The 10,855-nt window shown below is 38.6% G+C and overlaps 3 protein-coding genes across 4 annotated transcripts; 2 read left to right on the forward strand and 1 right to left on the reverse strand.

The window, feature by feature from the left end:
- The first annotated feature begins 240 nt into the window (after window positions 1-240).
- Window positions 241-3,841, forward strand: LOC133696447 (cysteine-rich receptor-like protein kinase 3). The gene is made up of 7 exons (XM_062118635.1): window positions 241-1,287; window positions 1,648-1,765; window positions 1,860-1,995; window positions 2,105-2,315; window positions 2,400-2,634; window positions 3,046-3,190; window positions 3,281-3,841. The coding sequence occupies exons 1-7, from the start codon at window positions 525-527 to the stop codon at window positions 3,590-3,592; spliced, it is 1,920 nt and encodes a 639-aa protein (XP_061974619.1). The 5' UTR covers window positions 241-524; the 3' UTR covers window positions 3,593-3,841.
- A 1,374-nt stretch (window positions 3,842-5,215) lies between these two features.
- Window positions 5,216-9,799, forward strand: LOC133697968 (cysteine-rich receptor-like protein kinase 2). Its single transcript, XM_062120812.1, has 8 exons — window positions 5,216-5,510; window positions 6,562-7,351; window positions 7,472-7,585; window positions 7,718-7,857; window positions 7,960-8,170; window positions 8,356-8,590; window positions 8,724-8,874; window positions 8,990-9,799. The coding sequence occupies exons 2-8, from the start codon at window positions 6,586-6,588 to the stop codon at window positions 9,326-9,328; spliced, it is 1,956 nt and encodes a 651-aa protein (XP_061976796.1). The 5' UTR covers window positions 5,216-5,510; window positions 6,562-6,585; the 3' UTR covers window positions 9,329-9,799.
- On the reverse strand, window positions 9,599-10,849 carry LOC133697969 (2-phytyl-1,4-beta-naphthoquinone methyltransferase, chloroplastic-like). Of its 2 annotated transcripts, XM_062120813.1 has the most exons (4): window positions 10,678-10,849; window positions 10,503-10,591; window positions 10,284-10,417; window positions 9,599-10,029 (listed from the first exon to the last, which is right to left on the reverse strand). In XM_062120813.1, the coding sequence occupies exons 1-4, from the start codon at window positions 10,762-10,764 to the stop codon at window positions 9,980-9,982; spliced, it is 360 nt and encodes a 119-aa protein (XP_061976797.1). In that variant the 5' UTR covers window positions 10,765-10,849; the 3' UTR covers window positions 9,599-9,979. The 2 variants fall into 2 exon arrangements, 1 of the variants encoding a protein (XP_061976797.1); XR_009842966.1 differs by having other exon boundaries at window positions 9,599-10,417; window positions 10,493-10,591.
- Between the last annotated feature and the right edge of the window lie 6 nt (window positions 10,850-10,855).

The following is a 10,855-nucleotide window of genomic DNA, read 5'->3' on the forward strand; positions in this document are numbered from 1 at the left end:
AATTTATTTAGATATTTAAAAGGGTAGTATCTTTTATTTTTTGGATTTTTTTAAAAGTAAATTTGTCTTAAAAAAATATTAAATTTATATATTTTTAATAAAACATCTAAAAAAATATTTTTAAAAATATCTGCTAATACCAAACACGGACTAATGACGACAAATTGAAAAGTTTTGCACATCGAGGTACAAATCGAAATTAGTTATAAACTCAACAACCGGTTTGTACTTTCTACGAACATATCTGCTCTTTCTAACCATTGACTTTGTAGTCAGAACTCAGAAACCGAAATTCTTGCGGCTTGTCTCTATCTCTCTCTGTTTAGTGAGAGACAGAAGTTGACGCAGGTATGGCTTCTAGTTCTAGTGTTTCCCTTTAAGCCGTATCACGCGTTTACGTCTCCACCGTTGAAAATCGACCTCTTGAATGGGATGATACCTCATCAATGTGTCGTCTCTTACCCGTCTTCGTTTTATTTCCTCTCTGATTTTAATTTCGCTTAATTCCTCCTTTATTGCTTTAAATGTATCCTTCTTTCTTAATTCTGCTTTCTTTTCTATGTTTCTTTGTAAATCTTTCTCTGTCTGATCCAAGAGCTACCCAGGCAGCTCTGATATGCACAAACAGAACAGCAACGGTGCCAGAGAGGCAAACCTTCATTGCAAACTTCTTGGCAGCGTTGGACGCAGTGACACCGCTGATTTTGAGACAAAAATATGCAGCTGTTATTAATGGGACGGGAAACACTACAGTTTATGCTTTTGGTGAGTGCATGAAAGATCTTGATGGAACAGATTGCAACCTCTGTTTTGCTCAGTGCAAGACTCAGGTTTTGAGGTGCCTCCCTTTCCAGCGAGCCATTCGTGGAGGTAGACTTTTCTATGATGGGTGCTATTTAAGGTACGATGATTATGATTTCTTTAACGAGACATTGAGTACACAAGATAAGACTATTTGTGCAAGTGCGGATTTCAGTGGTGGTAATAAGACTGTTTTCAGCGCTAATGTTTTGGAGTTAGTGAGGAATTTGAGTGTATCAGCTCCAAAGAATGATGGGTTCTATGTTGGGTCTGTGGATAGAGGGAATGTTTCAGTTTTTGGGTTGGCTCAGTGCTGGGAGTTTGTGAATGGAAGTGCTTGTGAGACTTGTTTAACAAATGCTGTGTCTAAGATTGGTTCATGTACTCCAAAGGAAGAAGGCAGAGCTTTGAATGCTGGTTGTTACTTGAGATACTCAACTCATAAATTTTATGATAATTCAACCTCTCCAATTGGAAGAAATAAAAGTGAGATGGCTCTTCTTCAATTCTGCTCGTCTTTTTCTATTTGCTGCTAATTTTCGTTGTTTTTCTTCGTTATGCACTATCAATTACGGTATGGTTATTGCTGATAATTAGCATTTGTAGGTTTGATAATTAAATTCAAAAGATTATGTTCATTTTGGGCTTCTTATAAACTGTAAATTGGATAGTTCAATCAATCAATTGATGTTTGTAATTTGCTGTAATCATTGATGGAAGATACAAGATCATTTTAGAAAAGTTAATTAGTGCATCTTGCCTGAACCTAGTTGAGCATCACAAGACAAATCTATAGCTATAACTTGACTCCTGCACTGACATTCGTATCATCGTGGTGCTTATTAGGTCGGGGCCGCTTGACGGTTATTCTGGCTGTGACATCTTCCAGTGTGGCTGTTGCTTTGATGATTGCAACAACTGTTTTCTTTGTGAGGAGGAGAGTCGTGGAAAAGAGGAGAGGCAAGTATTTATGACTATTTAGATTGTCATTTTCTTTCGATTCTGATTATCAACATGAAGTTTAACATACTTCTCTGATCTTGTATTTGTACAGCAAGGAAGGAACTTGGTGCTTTACTGGTCACAGTGAACAAGTCCAAGCTCAATTTCTCATATGAATCTCTTGAAAAAGCTACAAATTACTTCCACCTTTCAAACAAACTGGGACAAGGAGGATCTGGATCAGTTTACAAAGTAAAGTCTTATATTAGCTTTTATTCATTTTGCAGGTAGCCAAATGATCCTTACTTGTGGAATTAATTAAGCACATTCACTCTCTTTTTCTTTCTTTCTAATCAAGTAGGGAACGTTGTCGGATGGGACTACTGTTGCTATAAAGAGGCTTCTATTCAACACAAGGCAATGGGTGGATCACTTCTTTAACGAAGTGAATTTGATCAGTGGCATTCAACATAAGAATCTTGCGAAGTTGCTGGGATGTAGCATTACAGGACCAGAAAGCCTTCTTGTTTATGAATATGTGCCAAATCAAAGCCTTCACGATTACTTCTCTGGTTGTTATCTCATCTCTAAATGCTAACATTGGTCTCATATTTGTAAGCATTCTTACTGAGGAGTTTTCATTTAATCTGCTTCAGCCAAAACGAATCTCCGACCGTTATCATGGGCAATGAGGTTTAACATCATATTGGGTACAGCTGAGGGCTTAGCCTATCTTCATGAGGAATCAGAGTTGAGAATCATACATAGAGACATTAAACTGAGCAATATTCTGCTCGATGAGGATTTTAACCCAAAAATAGCTGATTTTGGACTTGCTAGGCTATTTCCAGAAGACAAGTCTCACATCAGCACGGCAATTGCTGGCACATTGTAAGATAAATGCTCCCTTCAATTATGTTTATTAGTCCTCCTTCACAGGGTGTTTCTTCTTGTAATTATTCTCACTTCATCTGAGAAATGCAAAAAGGATGTCAATGATCTACTACTTTTCTTGCTATATAATATACATTACAGTATTTTTTCCATCTCCTATAAGCTTAACATATGGTTCGCAGTGCTAAAACGTAGTGCAATGGTAAGAAAAGGGATTTATTATTACTTATGGCCAACAGCTTCTATATTCAAGTTTTATTATCAGCTAACAGTTTCTATCCATACCCAAATTAATAAGGTTTACATTTACTGATGCATCTGGCTCACATACCTGATATATAATAGAGAGAGAGATGTTATTCATACTTACATGTCGAATCACCAAGACAATTAATTAAATTGTTGCAGAGGTTACATGGCCCCAGAGTATGTTGTTCGTGGAAAACTGACCGAGAAGGTTGACGTTTACAGTTTTGGAGTTCTTGTGATTGAGGTTGTCAGCGGAAAAGGGAAAAATTCCGTCCCTCAAGATTCACGATCTATCCTACAAAAGGTGATTCTTTTTCTCATATGGGATGAGTAAATGTATTCTGCACTGGTAAATGCTCACTTTTTGCCCTTTCCTTTTTGCTCTTTCGAAAAGGTATGGAGCCTGTATGGAAATGGTAGACTATGTGAAGCTGTTGATCCAGTCCTAGAAGGAAATTTTCAAGAAGACGAAGCATCACGATTACTTCAAATAGGCCTACTTTGTGTACAAGCTTCGCCAGAGCTGCGTCCATCGATGTCGATCATTGTTAAAATGATTAATGACAACCATGAAATTCCTCAGCCAACACAACCACCATTTCTCAGTCCTCCTACTACGGAGAGCAGCCCATTGAGGCAGCCTGAGTCTTCTACTACCCACTCTTCAGGGAATAACATGACACAAAGCTGGATCGAGCCCAGATGACATCCTTGGGCAGTTCTGACAGCTTGAAACTTGGTTGCTCCTAGTTGATCTCATATAACTTGCTCGAATTCTTCCCCTGCTCGTTCTTTCTTGAGTTGTGAAGGCCGATGAATATAGGAAACAGGCAAATACTCTACAGTGAGGGAACTCGAGTGACCTGTTAATACTGAAACAGTTAAATAGAAATGGTTTTCCGTGTTGATATCATATAAAGCAGCCATTCTATAAAATTATACGTTTATGATATTCTTTTTATTGTATAGAAATCAGATTGATCTGCACTTTACACTGAATAAGATTGTCTTCTCCTCTTCCCCCCATTTTGATGGCCACATTCGAAAGAATCCATTGCTCTTCATTGTGCAATTTAGTGAACAATGCCAGAAAAGTATTTTTTTTATTTTTAAAATTTTGTTTTTTATTGCAGCATATTAAAACAATTTAAAATTAAAAAAAATATATTTTTAACGAAAAACAGGTTTCGCCTGAAACGGGATCTTCAAAATTTAAAGGCAACTAATGTAATAACTTTCGAAGCACCCACATTTAATTCTGTTAGCTGTACTCGATTGATCATTGTAAGAAAATATCAGATTAAATTAAGAAAGAAAGAAAAAAAAGAGGAAAGAATAAAACAAACGTGTCAGTGTGAAGTCAAATATGGTTAGCTTGAGATTTTTCGGTGGACAACGCCCGAAGGCTGAGGTTGTTTTCAACGTTGAAAAACATTTAAGGATGCATTAATAAGTTATAAATTGTCGAGTATGCAGAGGGGGGACTAGAAGTTTATTGACGGTGATGATGATGCGTGATGAATCAACAAGTTATGACAGCGTCACGATAATCAAAACGGTGGTGATTATAGCCACAATTTGTCCCTGGAATAATCAATATTTTCACAGTAGTGGGATAGGAAGTAAAATCATGAGGAAATTTCTTCTTCTAATAAATGGATTAATCTGAGTGCATAAGAACCCGAATCTAGCAAAAAGATGAGCACCGGTTCGGCTAATTATCCTTCCGATAGATTATGGAGAAATTTCCGTTGGTTTTCCGTCGAGATTCCAAGTAACCTATATGGCTTTGTTTGGGATTAAAACACTACCGCAAGTTACATGGCACCGAAAACATGATTACGCGGCTTGCAGGGCGTTGCGATGATGGTTTTAAGAATATGTTTGAAAGTGTGGTATAAATACAATACAAAATGCAAGACTAGAAGTCAACAGTTAATTTTATTTCTAGGCTCTCATGGATGACAAGACAAGTAGTGCCTTCCTCTGTATCCATTCATCCAGGAAGGCACTCCGATCTATACATATTATTGTCTTCCAAAGCCATTCTCTGGTAAGAATATATATATACTCCTGAAAACACTGCTCTCATTGCCATTAGACTGTAATTGAAAGGGAAATGATTTGCCATGGTTTTTAACTTTTTATGGTGGGTATGAATTGCTTTGAAATCGAGTAACATTTGAATCCATCTGGGCTCAATTGATCAGATTATGAATGTAGAGCTCAAGTTGCCAAATTGAGATAAAAAAAAGGGCTGAAATTTATATTGGATTACTTACCGTCAAAGGACAGAGTTGAAGAGTGTAGAACCGCGTTTCTGCCATATTTTTTTATTGGTTTTTGGAACGACTTTCGTTCTCCTTCTTCCTTCTCACTATTCTTCCCTTCCCTTTTGAGTTTTTAGAGAGATAGAGAGAGAGAGACATTGTTGTCGTTTGTATCTTCACTTTGACTTCAGCGCGCTACCTTAGCAATCTTGTATTCAACTACTCAGATAATAATAATATTCTTCTTCTTCTTCATCTTCTTCAGTTGTAAAGTTAGAAACAGATAAAGCTAAGACTTTCTCCATTATTGCTCAAGATCTCTCAGTTCAGCTACTCTACACAACACTAATTAAGGTATGTATGTATGCATGCAAATCTATATATACAATTTCTTGTCTTTTTATCTTTTATTTTCTTTGATAGACTGATAATTCTATAAAAAAAGAAAAAGAAAAAAAATCTTGACGTTGCAGAGGCAGCTAGGAAGGAAGCTTAATTTAATTAGAAACCCATCTCGCCCTGCTAGTCCAGTATGATAAAGAAAAACAATATTAACATGAATCATTTTATTTTATTTTTTTGTAAGAAAGGTAGCCGTTCCTTCTTTCAGTTCCTTCTACTTTGATTTGGCTGCCCGACATAGCTGTCGAAGCTGGAATATTGGATCGGAATCGTGTAATCAGGGACATTTTTATGTTTTTTCTCTGTTCCTCTCACAAAAAAAAAGATAGACAAACTACTCAACCACGTGTTCGAGGTTTTATCAGTAGTTTTGTATAGGCCTGGGCTTAGGCGTAGCCTAGCTGTCACCGTCTTAATGTCTTGCTAAAACATTTAAGAGGATGGATGCGATCCAAGAGAGGGTGGGGCTGGCCTTGGAGTGCAGGAATGGTCCATTGCCTTTTTGGATAATTAATGTCCCACACTGCTTCTGGATCATTTAAGAATTTGACGGCAAATTCTTCTTTAATCAAGATGAGCATCGGTTTGCTAGTACCATTGGATCTTGCCCAGCACGCATACGTACGGCTGAGGTGGCTTTTTTCATTTCATCTTGTTTCCTTCCTTGTGAGATATATCGTGTGAAAATGGTGAAGAAAAACAGGTGTGAAATCAGGAAACTCCATCTGGGCTGTTTGGCACCAAAAGAGTACCTACTTTTTTTGACTTGAAAAATGAAGGAACCCATGATCTGCAATCTGTTCGAGAGTGCCACCAATAAAAAGCCGGCAACAACTCCACGCCTTATTTATGCTCAGCCCATTTCCCTTTCTCGAGTGGTTACTCAATCCATAGTTTTGACAGTTCTGGTCTTTGTTGTGTTTTCATTACTCTCGACGTGCTAACCCTTTTTGATCTTAGTCATGACTTGAGATTTTCTAACGACCTGATCCACCTTGCACAGCCAATCCTATAATCGAAGCCAAAGATGACAAAAGCAAACCAATCGATCCCTTACCAAAGGATTTTCTTCTGCTTTTTTGGGTATGTTTTGTTGCGTGAACTGGTGGTGGTCGGAGATCCTAGATCCCAGACGGTCCAGGTTATGTGTGGACGCCAACTGGAGCACAACGCAACTATCTTCGTGCCAAATTTTGTTGCCACAATGGAAAACATCAGTGAACAGATGCGTGCATCAGGCTTTGGAGTAGCAGTTTCAGGCTCTGGACCTGACATTAACTATGGCCTTGCCCAATGCTATGGGGACCTGTCGTTACTTGACTGTGTACTATGCTATGCCGAGGCACGTACGATTCTTCCACAATGCTATCCTTATAATGGGGGTCGCATTTACCTTGATGGCTGCTTCATGCGAGCTGAGAATTATAGTTTCTATGAAGAATATCTAGGACCTGGAGATAAGGCTGTTTGTGGAAATACAACGCGTAAGAATTCAACCTTTGCGGAAACGACAAGGCAGGCTGTCTCACAAGCAGTCACTAGCGCATCAAATAATCAAGGTTATGCACGGTTACAGCTCACAGTTCCGGGCACAAATGAGTCAGCTTATGTGTTAGCTAATTGCTGGAAGACATTAAATGCAAGCTCTTGCAGGGCATGCTTGGAGAATGCCACTGCATCTATATTGGGATGTTTGCCTTGGTCGGAGGGCAGAGCACTATATACTGGGTGTTTCATGAGGTACTCGGATATAGATTTTCTCAACGACGAACTTGGGAATGGAAGTTCCAGAGGTAAAGGAATTGCATTCTCTTGTATTGCAAAGTTGCTATGACTGAATGCGGTTCATGTATATATTTGAAGTTCATACACTAATAAACATGGCCCCTTGTATCTGGATGAATGAACTGCAGGGAGCATTGTAATAATAGTTGTTTCAGTTATCAGCTCTCTGGTGGTTTTAGGACTTGGAGTAACTATAGGAGTTTATATATGGAAACGCAGATATATAATGAAGAAAAGAAGAGGTAACAAACTCCCGTAGCGTGTGTTATCTGCTTCGGAAAATATATAACGCTCATAATCTGACAACTTAGAACTGATTGGTTATCTTTGACATTTTCCTTGACTTCTGGGATGCTTGTGTCTTCATCTTACAGGTTCTAATGAGGCTCAAAAGTTGGCCAGAACCCTCAATGACAGTAGCTTGAACTTCAAGTACTCGACACTAGAGAAGGCTACTGGATCTTTTGATGACACCAACAAGCTTGGACAAGGAGGATTTGGATCTGTTTACAAGGTTGTTCTCTACTAGTTTCATTATGATATGTTAGTACTAATCAAATTCTTCTAATAACTAAATTAGACCAGGGTTTTTCTAAGTTTTATTTGTTCATTGCAGGGAGCTTTACCTGATGGAAGGGAGATTGCAGTGAAGAGGCTTTTCTTTAACAACAGACATAGAGCTGCGGATTTCTACAATGAAGTAAACATGATAAGTAGTGTGGAACACAAAAATCTGGTCAGGTTGTTGGGGTGCAGTTGTTCTGGACCTGAAAGCCTTCTTGTCTATGAATTCCTGCCTAACAGGAGTCTCGATCGTTTCATCTTCGGTAAATGCTATAAATCTACATTTAAACCTTAATTCTGATATTGCAAAAATGCTATCAATAGAGTACCAACAAAGAATACTTGCCTTACTGCATTGCTGATATTGTCACTGTTTTAAGTCTGTGTCGGAGTTGGAATGCTGACTGAAATGGAACTTGATGGTGTTTTGCATATCTAAATGTGGCAGATCAAAACAAAGGCAAGGAGCTGACCTGGGAGAAGAGATATGAGATAATTACTGGCACTGCAGAAGGTTTAGCCTACCTTCATATGAACTCCAGTATCAGAATCATTCACAGAGATATAAAGGCCAGCAATATCTTGTTAGATTCAAGGCTTCGCGCTAAAATTGCTGATTTTGGGTTGGCCAGGTCTTTCCAAGACGATAAGAGTCACATCAGCACAGCCATTGCAGGAACATTGTAAGTATCTTTTTTTCAGATATTTCCAAAGTGCTCGAAAGACAATTAGCTGGCTCAGAAATCTTGCAGTGCTTTAAATGTAAATTAAAGTCCTTGAATATTCGAACAAGCAATGAATTCAAATAATTTGCAGAGGTTACATGGCTCCGGAATACCTAGCCCATGGTCAGTTAACAGAAAAGGTAGATGTCTACGGCTTTGGGGTGCTTTTGTTGGAGATTGTTACAGGACGGCAGAATAACAGGAGCAAAAACTCAGAATACACGGAGAGTCTAGTCATACTAGTAAGTTTCAGATGCTTTCCATACTACTCTTTTATTGTCTTTAATTTATAAAGTATTTAAGAAAGGCCGGTCATTTAACTTATCCATAAATCCTCTCTTTTGTGGGAGAAAACAGACGTGGAAAAAATTCCAGGCAGGAACTGTGGAGGAGCTTTATGACCCAAATCTGATGCTGCATAACCACCATGATAACAATGCTATGAATGATGTTAAGAGAGCAGTGCATGTGGGCCTTCTGTGCACCCAAGAAATCCCATCACTTCGACCAACAATGTCTAAGGCTCTACAAATGCTAACAACTGAGGAACATCTCCCTCGGCCCTCTAATCCCCCCTTCATAGACGAAATGACCATGGAACTCAATGACACATGCGAGGATCCATGTTACCCCCTTAATTCTGGTACTTCGGCATCAATTGCCACCATTGAAAATAGTTCCTTCCACCCAAGATAACCTCAAGACGGATGAAAGGTAGATTTCACAAAGGAACAGTGCACCATACTGCTTCTATTTATTGAAACTGGCCAAACATCTGAGGCCACAGTTCACTAATTCAAGCACCTTGTCAGAAGCATTTGCAAAAAGAGTATGATGATGGGCATATGAGAAGTTGTCAGTAAATTATACAGTTGTAAAGATGAGATTGAGTGCAGCAATGCCAATTCCTTTATCCATCATGGAGTTGGACAAGAGTGCATGACATTGTAAAGTTTTACTGACTGATTTAGGAAATTTTGTAGGTTTAAATAAACAAATCTAGCTGAGGAAAATTAGAATTACAAGTTTTAAGATCTTTTTGAAAATAAAAATCATGTAAGAATACAAACTTCTTGATTGAGGGGTTGACATGCATTTCCTCTTCCATCGAGGATTCTCTTGGGGCAGGAAGCTCCCGACGAAAAATAATACAATGGAAATTCATCATCCATGTAGCCAGATTGTTTGTGGCTTTTAGCTTATCATTTGTAATGCCTGAGTTGCAGTGAACATTCTGAACATAAAAATCATCAACCCCTATATATAATATGTCCTTACCCAACAAAACTTTGAACCATCCTCATCTAGCGTGTGGCTCCTACATTCCCCATTAGGCCTCCACTAATCTCATAGTGTTTGGTAGTACAAAATCCTATTTCCAGAGCAAGTTCTTCCCCCTACAGTTATCAATCATCATAGATAAAAGGACAAATATTAATGCAAAAGCATTCGTTGCTAAGGATCGAATTTCATTCCTCTGAGTCCAACAGGCACATTATATCAACAAACATGGAGAGCGAGAGAAAAGACAGAAAAGCACTCTTCATTTTGCAATTAAAATCAAGGACTGATGCTTTAGAACTTGTATATCAACACAAGGGTGAGAAATGTCACGATTTGTTAATTCAAATACGAGGGAAGAAGATAGGACCTGGTCTCAGTACTCTAAACATCTCCTGCAAGGCCTTCCGCTTATCCACCGCATTTTCGAAACCCATAACGTACGGTATAGCATCAAAGTAACAATCTGGGAAGGGCACATCAGTTGCCTCGCCCTCAACCCACCTGTGATCAATCAATGCAATGAAAATCAGGTTATCCAAAATGTTAAAATCACTAGGTGCGAAAAAAATCTTTTACCAATGCTCACTCGATGCTCTTGCAGTAAGCCTTTGCAAGCAAATGTTGCCGGGACGAAGCCATAAACAGCTGCTCCTTTGAGAAATCAAGATTACTCACCTGCAAATCTTGACAAGAGATTATTTTCCATTGCTACACTCACGCAATGTGATGATTCAACCACAACTGAGGATTCAAAAAGGAACCTTGCCGCCACTGGAGCCAACTTTTTCAGACAAGTGAAATGCTAAATCCCCACTTCCAAAACACAGGTCCAGCACACAGTCTCCCATTTTCGGTGTCCCAATATCATTCTATTTTTTTCTTACAAGAAAAAAACGAAAGAAAGAAAGAACGTTAATTACCCAGTCGAAGATACGGCCA

Source organism: Populus nigra, chromosome 6 (assembly GCF_951802175.1).
Source record: "Populus nigra chromosome 6, ddPopNigr1.1, whole genome shotgun sequence".
Taxonomy (NCBI): Eukaryota; Viridiplantae; Streptophyta; class Magnoliopsida; order Malpighiales; family Salicaceae; genus Populus; species Populus nigra.